At 35.2% G+C, this 16,550-nt stretch overlaps 1 protein-coding gene across 1 annotated transcript; it reads right to left on the reverse strand.

The window, feature by feature from the left end:
* Positions 1–11,864: 11,864 nt before the first annotated feature.
* LOC121418572 (probable RNA-binding protein EIF1AD) lies at positions 11,865–15,876 on the reverse strand. Its single transcript, XM_041612506.1, has 4 exons — positions 15,239–15,876; positions 13,723–13,831; positions 13,284–13,392; positions 11,865–12,901 (listed from the first exon to the last, which is right to left on the reverse strand). Exons 1-4 carry the CDS (start codon positions 15,323–15,325, stop codon positions 12,583–12,585), a joined length of 624 nt encoding a protein of 207 aa, XP_041468440.1. The 5' UTR covers positions 15,326–15,876; the 3' UTR covers positions 11,865–12,582.
* Positions 15,877–16,550: the final 674 nt, after the last annotated feature.

A 16,550-nucleotide genomic window follows, 5' to 3' on the forward strand; every position in this document is an offset into this window, starting at 1 on the left:
CTTTACAACTCCCATTAGACATTATCAAAGCATGTATTTTCTATGCACATACGTTTCTTGCTAATAAGCTTTTGGTACATCACTCTTGGAAAATTTGTCATTAAATGACAAGTCTACCCTCAACAAAATGTTGATTTGAAGAAAAAAAAAAAAACAAGCGTAACACTAAAAATTTCATCGAAATCGGAAATAAAATAAGAAAGTTATTACATTTTGAAGTTTCGCTTTTTGTCACAAAACAGTTATATGCACATCCTGGTCTGTATGCAAATGAGGGGACTTATGATGTCACTCACTCACAATTTCTTTTGTACTTTATTATGTGAAATATGAAGTATTCTGATTTTCTCTTCATTGACCTTTAACCCTAAATAGGCCGGGCTCATTTGGCTGTTCCCCGAGATCTTGGCCGCCGATTGCGCGAGCTACGCAAAAACTTGCACACTGGTAGTGTGCGATGTAATCTACAAGGCTGTATGGTAAAATTTTCCAAAATAATGAGATTTTATTTTATATGAATTAATTATGCTAATTTATGCATAAGTCATACTTTTTGCTCTAATTCACTAAATAAAGCTCCTAGAATGCAATTTTTTGGTAAAAATATTCTTTGTAGCATTCTTAAAAATCGCAATTAAAAAAAAAACATTGACTTTGTACACAAAATCACATTTTGGAACAATTTTTGGTCTGACATGCACTTACGAAATGTTGCGTAATTTCGGAACCACATACCCGGGCATTGTAAATTTGGTCTCAAAAGATGCGCGAGACTAAAAAGTATAGATTCTGCGAGAGGCGCGGTAAAAAAATTTCGCGCGGCGGAATGATCGCAGAAAATGTTGAGGGGGGGTTGATTCAACCCCCCCCCTCCCCGGCCTGTTTAGGGTTAAAACAAAGTTTTGTTCCCCCTTACCGTGTGGAATTGCCATTGTTTAAACATGTTCTAGTTCTGTCAATTTGGTCCTTATTAAAATCTGTAAGACTTATATTGTATAATTCAAACAATAAAAAACAAAAGAAAAAGTGAGTGAGCGACATCATAGGATCTCATTTGCATGTCACTGTGTTGTGCATATAACTGTTATGTGAAAAAAAGCAAAACTTTGAAATATAACTTTCTTAATTTACAACTGATTTTGATGAAATTTTCAGCATTATGCTTGTTTGATTGTTCTCAATTGATTATAATAAATGTCTTTGTGGGGTGACTTGATCTATAATGTCAAGGGGATCAATATGAAAAAAACCCTTCAATTTGTGTATTATAATTAAAAAATCAAGATTGTTCCATCTCTTTTGGTTGATATGTTATTTAAGGTTAAGAAAGTTGAATTCAATTTGTTTTATATCTATTATTCTCTGTTTTATGTCTATTTTCTAATGTAATGAATGGTAGTGTCCCTTACTAAATCACATGAAGAAAATGACTATTTAATTCTAAAATAGCATTCATCGTTTTTTCATTACAGTTGAAGAAATGGAGAAGGGTGGGGGTGATGAAGCAGCATGTCTCTTTATGCATGATTAATCGCTCCTGCTTTTCATCCTTTGAAAATTTGCATTATACTTTTTCCATGGGGTCAACCTGTACATGTATATACCCAGATCTCCTCGGAGAGATGATCACCTTTATAACATATTACTTGTGAGTAGGTATGTATTTTTTTTTCTCCAAAAACATTGTTTTATATCGTGTTTTTTTATGTTCAGTTGCTTCATTTTGTAAATTGTATATAAATAATGACAGCAGATAGAGATGTATGTACTGCCCTTTGGTGCAATTCTTATTGGATTAAGATAAGGGATAGTGTCCAAGCAATTTGGTGCAAAGATTGGAGATAAGGATATATACACAAGAAGGGAGATCCAGGGAAATTGTCTTTCTGCTTGTATGATTATTTGTTCATCTTTATCCCTACCTTATAGTTCTCTGTTAATTCCTAAACCTTTTTGTCTCGCCTGCATAGCAGAAGAACGACATAGGGGTTGCTTTTCCGACAGTGTCGTCATCAACATAAATATTTTCCAAGGTTTAGTATTTGGAATGTAATTGGAACTATTTCACATAACTTAGACGTGAGGGTAATCACGTATCACTATTCATTTGGCTTAAGTTTCAGGTCACACGATCAAGGTCAAAGGTCATTTTGATTACGGTTAATGACATTCTAAAGTGTGGCATCAACAAAAACTTTAACAACGTGAAGGATTTTAATTTGCAAGATAACATTGGAAGAATAAGTCTGTATTGCATAAAACTTACATATAATCAAGCATCGGCAAATAGATGGATGTAATTCTAGGACTGTATGGGATTTAGTCAAGGTCAAAGGTCATTTGAGGTCAATTAACGTAGGATAAGGTTATCTAATGAATGTTTTTTTCCTCTGTCTCTCTTCAAAAACTTATTCATCTTAGTTGTTTTCAAGGTCAGAATTGCAGGCGAGACTGCAAGATGCTATCGTTAAATTTCTGCATCAGATTGGCTGTATATCAGTTTAGTTAGAAATTTTTATATATTTTTTTCTAAGTGTGAAACTGTTCTGTAAACTTTCTCCAATGACCCAGCAAAATAGCTGCAGAAAAAAAATCAAGAAACCTTGAAATGTGTTATTTTTAATTATTTATTATTTTGTCATTTGAAGCATTGACTTATCTTTCCTTTTACATTGATGTTTAGCTTCTTTTTTTGAGTTTTCTACAATTATTTGGTTATGAATATTGATCAATGTTTTTTTAATCACAACTCCCTATTATTGTGTCAAACATGTACTTCTGCCATTTCTTTTTTTAAATAGAGTCCTATAAAATTATCCATCTTGATTATTGAGATGACCAATTGTGTGCAAATTTAGACTGTCCCTTCATGACCTAAAATCAGGGTTTTGTTATCTTCCGCTATTATTTTTCTGTTTGTCCTTCAAAATCGCAATTTATTTCTGCTACGAGTTAACAGTCTATCTTCATGTGGTGGTTAGTTCTTTATAAGGCCATTAGTTTTCATAGTAACTGCTAAGGAGGAACAATGTAATAGATGCTTTATTTAGTGGACAATCACTATTCCAGGGTACTTGGTTCTGTGTGCCAAGATATATTCTTAATTTCTTCTTTGTTTCTTCTTCTTAACCAGAGGCTGCAACATATATAAACGCAGGTGTATAAAGAAAACAAAGTATAAACATGTTGTGCAATCAAGACTGAAACAGTTTACAGAGTCATTACATAGTGTATAAATATTTGTATTAAATTGAATGCACTCATTCACGTTATGTTTTGTTAAGCCTGAATGGGTCATGTTTTCTGTTTTATAGTGCAGGCAACAGTTAATATGTTTGTAAAGAAATGTTTTTGTTTTTTCTTTTAAATTAAAGAATTCCAACTCCATTATTTCTGTTAAGAGAACTTTTTTTAATATTTATGTTTGAAGTCATGTGTTGAGCAAGTCATATGTGTTAAGCACTGGGGAAGGGTATCATCTATTTTTATTATCATTAATTGGTGAAACAGGAGATATCTTTGGGTTTTATTTTTAATTCTGAAGAAAAATGTACAATACTGGTCTTTCCTGGGTAAGATATGTACAATGATGTTCATACAACTTATTATTGAAAAGATACAGGTCATTGTAGTTTTGAAGATTGTAGTTAGATATATGCCAAAATATATACTTGTAGGTCTATGTGTTTAATTGGTTGTCATTCAGCCAATGAAGTAGATAGCTCTTAGAATTGTGATTCAAGGCCATTGAAGTAGATTTTACATATACTGAGTGAAAATTCTGGAGCGAAGATTGCTATGAGGAAAAAAAATCATGAATTCAATGTGTTTTTAGTGTTTGTGCTATAAATTATGAGAAAAAAATAGAGAAACATGTACATACAACATAACTTTTCAAGAAAAAATATTGTGCATTGTCTAGCTTAACTCGATATCAAGTGTTCAAATAAACTTATTATAGTTGATATGTTGATTTGAATGATAATTTCCAAAATTGATGTTGATAATCTATTGATAGTACCTTTGTTAATCAGTTTGGAAGATGGAGGGCCTGTCGGCTTTATCAAGCAAGTGTGGTAAAAAAAATAGTAAAGTTCTATTTTCCATTTTCTTTTGGTGAACTTTTGGTTTCTAAAATGGCCAAGGTCTATGATTTGGTCTATTATGCAATGTGGACAAGCAAGAAAAGGTTTTGCCATTGCCACAGTGTGCTTGGCAGTAGCATACCGCTTTTGTTTTTTGAATTTACAGACTTCGGACTTGTGACCTTTTTTGCCTTAGTGGACGATATGTTTCTATGATTCATATGCAGTTAGAAACCTTGTGTGCTGGTGACTAGATAAAAATGATGTTCATACCCTATACAGTGTAGAAACTATTTGAGAAAAGTGATACAAGATTATTTCTTTTTAAAGATTACCATGAATAGCATCAAGATTAATAAAGAACTCTGTCAAAGTCCTTGCATTTGTTGTATATGTATTGTAGTTTTATGAGAAAAGAAAAGAAATAAAACAGTTGTTGCACCACATCTGTACAAATCAGATAAAGATTATGATGTGTTCTTTTCTGTCTTTAAGTTGTCTGGGTTATGATGAAAGATTATAAAGAGATGTGTAGAAGTGAGAAAGAAAAGAGAACAACAATGAATTTATCAAAGGTACCAGACAGGAGTCGCAGAACTTCAGCCCCCACTTTTTTCCAAAACCATGAACAAAAACAACCATTTATTTGTGATTTTGAATGTTCAGCCCCCCCCCCTCTTCAAATTGTTCTACAGCCCTTGCCCCTTACCCAGCGAGTAATAAATAAAACAAGGTGGTTCATGAACGAGTCTCACCTGATATATTGTGATCGATAAAATATGCAATACAATCTTTTGACCTTATCCTCCTCATGAACACACGTGTATTACCCAATGGTTATTTGTACGAAGTTTAAACACAATTGATGCAGAAATAAAGAAATGAGAGCAACTTGACCTTTTGACCCCTAGATGACCTACGACTTGACCCATCACAAGGATCATATGTACCAAGTTTCAACATTCATGTAATTGATACAGAATTCAAGGAATAAGAGCAAATTGAACAAAAACTTGAACATTATCATTTGACCTTTTGAACCCATCACCCTCAAAGCACATATGGTATTATCCAAGGATCATATGTATGTACAATGTATGAACTTTAAATGATGCAGAAATAAAGAAATGGGAGCAAGTTGAACAAAAACGTTCACATTTTAGACCAGACTAATACCCCTTTCACATACCCATCCTCCAATTATCCGCCTAAGAGTAATGCGGATAATTCAATAAAAATTGCATTCACAAACTCTGAAAATAATCCGCACTATTTTTTACAAGCGCCCGACCTGAAAAAAGCTGATAATTGTCATGGCAACTGCACATACCCCCTCCGATGGGGTTGTGTTGGAAAAGGGTGACCTTGTGACCGCACCATGGCGATTATCCGCATTACTTTGGAAATACGTTCATAAAGTTAAAATCTGGTCCCGATGCTGCTATTATGCGGATAATTGCAGCATTGAAATAATGCGGATAACTCTGGTCTTACTCCGATTTTACGACCAAATTATGCGGATATCCGCATAATTGGGTTTATGAAAGGGGTATAACAGACCAACAGAAAAGGGATTACTAGTACTAGGTCTCTACTCTCTAATGAACTTCATACAGGCAAGAAAAAAATTGACTCTGCAAAAGAATATCTTCCAAATAATTTTTTTGTATTTATGTGGTATGTTATGTGTTTATGCCTGGAATTCAAATCGACAAAAATCTTGAATGGAATTCACATAATAGTACGCAGCACTTTTGTATTAAGCGCTATATAAATGTTGCATATTATTATTATTATATCACACAATCCAAAAGTTTAGTTGTAAGATTTTTTTTTGCTTCATAAATTAAAACATTCTAATCAAAATCTTAATCAGATAACTCTCAAAAAGCGACTTTTTTTTATATCCCTTCTTCAAATTGCCTTTACTCACTCATGCATGGATGGGGAATATTCTGAGTTAAACCTAGTACAAGAAGAGATTTTAAGCTTTACAATGTTCATATTGTCTATTACATTTGTAAATAAGATATGATAAATCATTGATGATTCTCACTCTCAGGTTCAATTTTCCGGGATGCATTGTCAAAGAAAAAAAAGTAAATAAAATAGAGCTATGGAAATGAGGGGAAATGACACAATTAATAATGGAAATCTCAAGACGACATACTTCATCTTTTTTAATATGATTTAATGGCATTGTATACAGTAAATGGTTGATCATATAGCTAAGAGACAAGATTTGATCACATACAAATGAGCAAGGTAGCATCTAATTTGAAGACTATTGAAGCCATGTAGTGCACGTTTTGCACTTTTTTTTTACAAATACGTTACAGTAATTTTGTTCTTATGAACATTTAAATCAATGATTTACCTACAGTACAAGAACATGCTAGAAATGAAGGTGACACAAGTCTTTGCAGCACTAATTCAAAATGTCATTCAAATATTTTATATTTGTATATATGTATTGCAAGGCTCCACACAAACTTTTTTTCAGTGGCCCAATCGGTCCACCAAAATCATTAATTTCATATTTTGGTAGCCCGAAAAGCAAATTTGGCAGCCCTAAAATAGAAAGCATTACAATTTATCAAAACTTTGGTAGCCCGACTGGGCCACCAATTGCAGGCTTTTGCAAAATTTTGATGGCCCGACACTCATTTTTGGTTGCCCCGGGCCACCGCTAATGTCGAGCCCTGTGTATTGGGTTGGTTGCAAAATTAATGAGAAAGAAACAGGTCCCAAGTCAATATGCTATCCATTCTGAAAACAAGCACGAAGCTTCCATTTTCCAACCAGATTCTTACCATGTAACATAAAGAGCCACTACAGTTAAGATAGTAATTGGACAATATCATGAAACAAAATGAAGTCAATTTGTGAACCATAAGGACAGTGTTAAGTGTACCTGCTTATTCAACATTTTTGCAAATATTCTGCAGAAGTGTTAAAGAACATTGAGGACAGACATAGCCAGGAAAACATGAGCAAGCTCCTCAAGGTGTCAGGGAGTAATTTTTCCGTGTCCAATTTGGTCGAGACCAAATTTGGATGCAAACAATTTTTGCCACCCAAAACGCCAGGGGGGGATTCACAAAGATTTAAGCACTCAAATTCAATGCAACATTAATACATGTACGCAGTGGTGAGCGTCCTCTTGATCTGAACAATGTTGTCATGCCTACATCATAACGGACGCATATAGGCATTTAGGTGCAACCGTAGGTCCTACTTAACTCTTTGTGATACACCCCAAGGATGCATATTGGAATGGCAAAGCATCATTCAGAGGTCTGGACAGGCTAAGGGAGGAATGCAGATTACTAATTTTGCATTCTGTGCTAAATACTGACGTTGTCCTGACCCTAGTGGCTGCTTGCTTTAAAGTGGAAGTCCACCCCAAGATCCAACGAAAGGTTGATTTCAAGAAAAGACAGAACACAAAAAAGCAAAATAATGAAAATTTCATCGAAATTGGGGATAATTTATTTCTGAAAATTTTACCCTATCTAGGCCAGGGGAATAATTGAGGGGGCCTCTGAGGCCCCCCCCCAACGATTTGCGCAATATTTTCCCCATGCGAAATTTTTTTACCGCGCTGCTCGCTGACTTTTTACTTTCAAGTCTTGCGCAACTTTAAAAACCAATTTTGCGTCACTCAGGTACGTGGTTCCGAAATTACGCAACATTTTGTAAGTGCATGTCAGACCAAAAAATGCTCAAAAACGTGATTTTGTGTACAAGGTCACTGCAAATTGTGTTTTCAACCAAAAATCATGTATGTAAAAATCAATGTATGATTATTTTTAGGTTTGCAGGTCTAAATGTATTTATTTAATGCTTTTTATGATCACAGAAGAGTCCCCAACAAATTTCATTGAAAAAACAATGAAAAACAAAAGGTCAAGAAAACAAGGAAATAAAAAAGAAATTGTAAAAAAAACAATATAATAAATAAGAAAAAGATTTAATATTGGGATTTTGTTCATGTACACTTGCTAAGACCACAAAGAGTTTCTATACTAAAAATTAGAACATTTGGAGCTTTATTTCGGGAGTTAAAGGAAAAAGTATGATTTCGCATACTAATTACGCATGAATTAGCATAATCACTTAATAGCAATTCACATAAAATATATTACTATACAATTTTGTAGATTATGTCCAAGACAATCCGCGTGCCAATTTTTGGCGCGATCGCGTGGTAGACAACCGTGATCTCAAGGGGGGGACCTGGGAGGACCCCCCCCCCGGCCATATTAACTCCCAAAATACCCTGGCTTACATAAGGTTTAGTTTTGCTTTATTTCACAAAACAGTTAAATGCACATCCTTGTTAGGGTTACACTTCGTAATTCCGAAGCTTCGTAATTCCGAAGGTTCTTTATTCCGAAGGTTCGTAATTCCGAAACACGTAAATTGCCTATACCTCGATGTTCGTTAATCCGAAAACGAAAAAGGGTTCGTTAATCCGAACATTTGTGGCGTAATTCCGACGGTTCGTTGTTCCGAAGGTTCGTTTATCCGAAAACGAAATAAGGTTCGTTGTTCCGAAGGTTCGTTGATCCGAAAACGAAATAAGGTTCGTTTTTCCGAAGGTTCGTTAATCCGAAAGCGAAATAAGGTTCGTTGATCCGAAAACGAAATAAGGTTCGTTTTTCCGAAGGTTCGTTAATCCGAAAGCGAAATAAGGTTCGTTGATCCGAAAACGAAATAAGGTTCGTTTTTCCGAAGGTTCGTTAATCCGAAAACGAAATAAGGTTCGTTAATCCGAAAACAAAATAAGGTTCGTTAATACGAAAAATGAAAAGCGGGAAAGCAGAGGCAGAGGCAAGGGGAGGGGGGGCGGGGGACACTGTTGCCGTTCAATTATTATGAGGATGGGAAGGCAAGGGCGGCCGAACGAATTTTCGTTGGGAGGTAAAGCCAAAAAATGAAACTCATACGTCAAAATGGGCACTTTGGTGATATTTTTACCTTAAGATTATCATCTGCTTGAAGTCATTGTGTGTTTGATAGTGATTAAGTAGAGAAAAACTATGTTGAAGTGACTTCTTATTATGGCAAAATGTATATTTAGGCTTTATTTTTCGGGAGAGAGTATAATGAGCGAGCGGCTTGGTAAAACAAATTCAAAGGTGAAGTTGTAAAACGTTTTGGGGGTCAATTATTCTTAAAATGGCAATATTGCGAGGTGTTGCGAGCGTGAATCACAAGCTAAAACTTTAGGGTATTTCAATAAAAAATGAAAATAAGTTTTTAAAAATCCGAGCAGATTTCTGCTGTCATTAAAAAGATGTGCATCTAACTAAAGAATTAACACGAGCGCAAAACGCGAGCTTAAACATACTGACCAGAAAAGGAACCTGTTAAAGAAAGCATTTAGTGACCTCTTTAGGGTGCATATTTCACCAATCGAATGAGAGTGCGAAGCGCAAGCTGAAAATTTGCAATATTCCAGCCTGAAAACTTAACTTAACTTGTATACTTTAAAAAGAGTATTTCATTTCGAAAAAACATGAAAAACGGCATATTTATTTTTGAAAAAGGAACTTTCCCATTTTGGAAAATATTAATTTCCCTGTTTTTTATTTCATTTTTGGGGTGCAAGTGCCCCCTGCCTCCCTCCCGGCGGATCCAGCTTTCGTCAAATAGGGGGGGGGGCAATTTTTTTCAGCCATATTTTCCTCGATCGGCAGCTTAAAGTTTATTTTTGTTTGTTTCTTTGAAAGGATAGTCCTAACAGTCAATAATTAGTTTTATACTTATAAAGTAAAGTAAATATGTAATAACATGATAAACCCTTTTTAAATAATGCGAGCTATATATTTTTTTAATATGATGGGCAATATGTTTGTGATCTTTAAAACGAGATGCCTATGTAACTAAATTTAGATAATAACTGCGAGCAAGAAGCGCGAACAGAAATTTAAAATATATAACCTCAGACCTGATCTAAAGGGGACATTTTAAGAACTTTTTGCAGTTAGCTATGAAGACGATGCGTGTTTCAACCAATGGCGGCGGAACGTATTTTCCTTTTTTTTGGGGGGGGGCAAAGCAAAAAAGGGGCCAATAGGGGCAATGTGGTGCAAACGGATATTTTCACCATGAGATTATCACCTGTGTAAACAGGTTGTGTGTTTTGTAGTAATTAAATTGAGCAAATTTTTTTAAGTGATCACTAAAGTTATATATTTACGTTTCATTTCTGCGAGCGTAGCGAGCAAGCGGTTTGGGGGAAAAAAATCAAATCTGAAGATGTAAAATTCGCCTTTTTGAGCAATTACTGTTAAAAGGGCATCCTTGTGAGATGTTGCGAGCGAATCACGTGCTCAAACTTTTGGAAATTTCATGTATTCCTAGAATGATAATAATGATAATATTGATATAGATATCATTTACCCAGGGAAGCCACTTCAGTTCTGAAAACTGTTCTCCCAGCCATTATTATTATCATTTTTACAAGAATGCTTAGAATGTCCAGTTTTCAGGTTGGAATATCACAAATTTTAAGCTTGCGGTTCGCGCTCTCATTATTTAGTTCGTGAGATATATATTCTATTCATGAGTCACTAAATGCAGTCCTTAAAAGATTACTTTCTGAAGCATGTTGCATAAAACTTTTTACCTGAGAAAACTCTGGTAAAAACTGAAAACTAAGGTTAGTCTGATTTCCGCCACTGCATGACTTTAGCACAGGGCAAAAACTCCTGTAAAAACAACCTGAGTTTTCTCAGGTAAAAAGTTTTATGCAACGGGCCCCAGGTCAGTATATAAACATATTACAGCTTGCCCTCGCATTAATTCTTTAGAAAGATACACATCTTTCTCACGATTACAAAAAATGCTCCGAATGCTCACTTCACGTCTTGTTACATGAAATGTCTACTAGTTTGAGCTTGCAATTCGCGCTTTCAACATCTCACAAGGATCATTATTAGTATTATTTTTTATTTTATTACCAGCAGAAGCTGTTATTAAAAATGACATCCCCTCCAATACAAATCCTATTATCTAGAGGTTACTCGCACGCGACCAACACACTTGACCCCCTGCATCTTTAAACCATTTGCTTAGGCAGCAATTGCTCAGATAAAATCGAAATTAGCCTATATTCTTAATGAAATACATGCTTTTGGCCACAACACACACATGTATCATCGATCGTTATTACTATCATTGCATAATATCGTGTAATCTTGTAATGACAACATCATTTTTGTTACCAAAATGAATAATTTTCATTTTCGGAAATACGAACCTTATTTAATTTTCGGATTAACGAACCTTATTTCGTTTTCGGATTAACGAACCTTCGGAATTACGAACCTTATTTCGTTTTCGGATTAACGAACCTTCGGAATTACGAACCTTATTTCGTTTTCGGATTAACGAACCTTCGGAATTACGAACCTTATTTCGTTTTCGGATTAACGAACCTTCGGAATTACGAACCTTATTTCGTTTTCGGATTGACGAACCTTCGGAATTACGAACCTTCGGATTTACGAACCTTCGGAAATACGAACCTTCGGAATAACCGAACCTTCGGAATTACGAAGCTTCGGAATTACGAATGTATGCGCCTTGTTAGCATGCTTACAATTCATCCAATAGCCAACTCGTCTACTATCATTCGGTCTACCATCATTTTGTCTACTCACCACATGGTCTACTTTCATTTAGTCTAATGCCATTCAATCTAATAACCAGTTGGTCCAATAGCCATTTAGTCCATATACCATTTGGTCTCATTGAACAAAGTTTTCAATTGTGCAAAGTGAATGAAAATGAAATGGGTTCTAGACCAACTGGTTACGAGACGAAATAGTGATTAGACAAAGTGATGATTGGACCAAATGGTTAATGGACCACATGAGTATTAGAAGAAATGTCGATGGACAAAATGGCATTAGACTAAATGAAAGTAGACAATGTGTCGAGTGGACAAATTGGCAGAAAAGACGAATTGGTAATTTACCAATATAACATGAATTTCAATGTCAAACAACATTGATTGATTTCTCCATGAAAATGTGGAATTGACATTGTTGTAACCTATTTGTGGTCCGGAAATATGGCATGAATTCATATTGATATCGTGATTCAATGAAGAGTTATTTTAACAACTTCTGAAGGTTTCCATAACAAAATATAAATCAATGTGGAGGTTTTACCCTACAGTTGACAAAATACTCTTGTGGGCTTCAAGTTACAAGAATGTTTGGTCCAGAAAAGGACCACCCAATCAAACATTTCAATAAGTACCCTTGCCATCTTCAGAACATGCAGTTTTTCATTTTGCTTGTATACCTTTGTATCTGGGTGGACTCCCCCTTTCAGTATGACTAACAAGGAAATATGTGCACACATGACCTTGGAATTGATACAAGACCTTCAATGAGACTCCTCAATGTAACTTCCTCAAAGTATAACACCCTTTCTTGATAGAACAGTCAATATTGCTCTGTGCAAACTAAACAGATGGCTATCGGTCTGCACTATGATCCTCATCTGTTACCTCTTGAACCTCCCCCTCACAATCGTCTTCCTCCTCCTCCTCATAGTCTTCTTCTGAACTATCTGAATAATAATATGTAACCGTGGGTCTGTTTGTATTGACAAATAGGTCATCATCATTGTCTTCACTACTATATTCCTCTTCTTCATCAGAGATCCTGTTATCCTCCTCGACATCTCTGTCAGCTATGGATGCATCATTGAGCTGGTTGGTTAAGACCTCTACTTCAGTGCCTTCTGGGTTTTGATTCCTGATCTCACTGGCTCCTGTGTCAAAACCTTGAGGCCTAGTAACACAATGAGAATCCAAAGATATAAAATTATGCAACTTATACTACCAGGACTCTGTTGCTTTGTGATATAGTTACCTAGGCTCTTTGGGGCATTCAGGGGCGAATTCACCCTGCACCCCGTTATTTTGCCCCTGAAAAGTCTATCCAGCATAAAACATATTATGGTAATTATGCAACTAATACTATTGGTACATTGTTGCTTTGTGATATTGTATTACAGTTTACCCAGGGATCTTTTAGGCATTTCAGGGGCAAATTCACGCAGCACCCCAATATTATAACATCACCAAAAACCTATATCTAGGAACCTTTTAAAAAATGTCAACCTTTGGGAGACTTGGTATAAGGGCATTATGTGTAAATTGCATATACCTACCACAGTTGTTCTTGCTTGATATATTTGATCTGCTTAGGGTAGAGAATTGCAACAATCTCAGCTTTCACTTTATCACCTTCTAGTATAGGGTCAGCAAGCACAAAGTCACCTACATGTAATCAAATAAAAAAAAAAAAAAACATTTATCATCAGTTTATGAATGCCCTCCTTGTGAACATGTTTGGTCTGTGAATATGCAGTTTAGTCATTTCAAGTGATAATGTCCATGCATGCAGGGCAAGTGCATTATCAATTGCAATATACTTTGCATTTTTGTAATATACATTATATTGTTTCTACAGGTTAACATTTTGGGGAATATGACAGATATTGTATGAAAAGAGTTTTGCAAAGTGCTATTTTGTCTGATGAGGAGACATTCATGCCAATAATTTTCAACACTTAATCCAGAAAATCACTGATAGAATATTTCTTTTACCCCTTTTTATCCAGACATTTTTCCTAAACCTGGTTGGCATACTGATCAGGAATTTATCTCCTTCAGATGTCTGGGCTTCATGAAGATTGTTTCCTCTTCCTCCAAGTATCTGCAAAAGCAAATCACAAATGATTAAATTAAATTGAGTGAATTTTTTTCAAACAAGTTTGTAATTATTTTAACAGTAAAAAAAAAATATCAATTTAAAAGTTGAATACAGCTCATCTATTTATTGGTCACGTTTTAGAAATTCAACCACTTCCAAAAATGCATCACTTAAAGCTTTTTCCAACTTGATATCAACTGTGACCTGCCTGCCACCCCAACACCACCAACAAAAAATTGCCCCTAATGAATTTTTATATTATTATTGAGCTTGAAAAAGCACATATGTACTAATTGTGGTAGTGGTTTCAAAACGAGTTCGAACAGAATCCAATGAAATTACCATCAGAGTTTTGTGTGTATAAATACAAAAAATATGTGCCTGTGGAAGAAAATGCGTAATTGCTGAGAAATGAGCAAAATAAGCAAGGAATTCTAACAAATGTTGGGTATTCAAAGCAATATCAATAAACTCTCCCACATAGATTTTCTGAGTTCCTGTTAGTATTCTTAGTAATCATCAGAATTATCGATTTTGAGCTATTGATTTCATGATTTTCACAAAGATAAGTTTACATTAAAGTACCTGGGTCCTGTTTCATAAAGATTTTTTTATAAATGCAGTTTCTACAACAAATTTACCATCAACCAATCAGATTAAAGGATTTCAGTAGCTTTTAACTGTTAAATTGGAAATTTGTTATGGTAACAAGTTTTGTGAAACGGATTCCTGGGATGCGTTTCATGAAAGGACTTGTCGGACGTTTTATCCGACAAGTCCTGTTTTATCCGACAGTTACTATAGTAACAGTGCTTATCAACCAATCAGAATCCAGGAAAGTTGTCAGATCTGACAACTTGTCGGACGAAAATATTGATGAAACGCCCCCTGGGGAGCGTTTCATGAAAGGACTTGTCAGACGTTTTATCCGACAAGTCCCATTTTATCCGACAGTTACCATAGGAACAGTGCCTCTCAGCCAATCAGAATCAAGAAAAGATGTCAGATCTGACAACTTGTCAGACAAAAATGTTGATGAAACGGTCCCCAGATCTAGATGTAAGTCAGTGATAATATTTTGACAAATAAATTCGATTTAGAAGACCTTCTCGTGAAATAATTGCTGCAACTATCACCGTCTTTTACCAATAACTTTTAAGATGAAAATTGATCAATAACCAAAGAGGCAAAATAACTTTTTGATTGAATGTATCACTGAGTGCTCCAAAGCCTCCAAAGAATGAGAAAACAAGGTTTGACTTTGAAGTTTGGTGTTTACTCAAGCATGAGATGTGCTCACTGACTGAGCCATTTCATTAAAAAACTTCCATGGCCAAGCAGTGAAACTTCCAACTTAATCCAATCCAAGACCAAGTCCAGGCCAAGTGAAAGTTTACCTTACTTACTAACCTTCAAAATTTGTTGATTTTCCTCTGGCAAAATATAATCTTCCAGAACCTCTCTTGTTACATGTTTGCGTTTGGTAGCTTTTGACATTGTGAATGTGATCTGGGATTGTTTTAATTTAAATTTACAAATGACTCAATGACAAATTATTTTTGCTGACTAGTGCCTGGCTTGATCATTGATGGAGTAGATTTTACGCCTGTATGGTACACCGAATTAGATCCTGCGTCTTTTCTGTAGGGTCTACACTATACAGCCAAGGGCCAAAGACAGCAAAGCGAATTAGCACACCAAAAAGATGTGGCTGAGTTCAATGCACACAACCTGGCTGGACGGACAGCCGGCAGCTCCTCCCAGTTTTATTGCACACTTCGATCGACTGCGACTTGCGAGTAATGTCGTAATACTGAAGCCTTATTTATTAAACAGTTCGGCGAATTCTATTTAGAGTTGGAATAAACAATCCTCTCGAAGGACTTTCCGCCGACTGTAATTCTTTAAGCCGCCATGATCGCGTCAGTATGCCAATATTAAGAAAACTGACAAAGAAAATATGAAAAATAAGTTGAAACTTCGGAGAGAGTACAACGATCTGACTTTGATTCTGCCATTTCCATTTCTACAGTAATTATAACTCTTCGTCCATCAGAAATATCGTATCAAGAATTCGTCCCACCTTTTGCAATACGGTAAAGCTTGTGTTATCTAGTCGTCGGATCGATATTGCACTTTTGCTTTCAATCAGACTTAAATGAGACAAATCAATGCAAGATGTAGAGTTCATATATGTATATATTTATTAAAGATGATAACTAGATGATGATGACAAATACATCACATGAGTAAGTCTGATGGTGACTATGTCTGAAGATAAATCAGCTTTTTCTCTCAGCTGGTGGCCTCAAGAAAAAGCTGATAACTAACATTAGAGACATTGACAATCTAAAGTAGCGCAGCTCCTTTCCATTTAAGTGGAGTATAGGGTTACCTTATTTTAGGCCCTTTGGCGATAACTCTTAATTCTTTTACCATTTGTTTTCATTTATTTTTCACACCTCAGAATAGATGTGTAGGTAGTCTTTTATTTTCTTCTATGCTATATTTTGTATGTTATGCTGTATCTTTTCTTTCCTTTCCTTTCTTTTTTCCCATCTTTGTGAGCACATCAACTGTTGTAAATGTTTTACCTTGTATGAGGAAGAGAATTATTTTGAATTGTGTATCACGTTTTGTTGACTGCATGGTCGCACATTACTTTGAACATTATTCCTTTCAATATAATGGTTGAAAATGAAAGAAACATAAGTGAATTTTT

Source organism: Lytechinus variegatus, chromosome 7 (genome assembly GCF_018143015.1).
Source record: "Lytechinus variegatus isolate NC3 chromosome 7, Lvar_3.0, whole genome shotgun sequence".
NCBI lineage: Eukaryota > Metazoa > Echinodermata > Echinoidea > Temnopleuroida > Toxopneustidae > Lytechinus > Lytechinus variegatus.

Excerpts from the sequence above, each read along its gene's own strand:
- LOC121418572 (XM_041612506.1), bottom strand. The coding sequence starts at position 15,325 with ATGTCAAAAGCTACCAAACGCAAACATGTAACAAGAGAGGTTCTGGAA. Across the intron at positions 13,393-13,722 it reads AAATGTCTGGATAAAAAGGG|GTGACTTTGTGCTTGCTGAC; the intron begins GTAAAAGAAATA and ends GATTACATGTAG. Across the intron at positions 12,902-13,283 it reads ATCAAGCAAGAACAACTGTG|GCCTCAAGGTTTTGACACAG; the intron begins GTAGGTATATGC and ends TTGTGTTACTAG.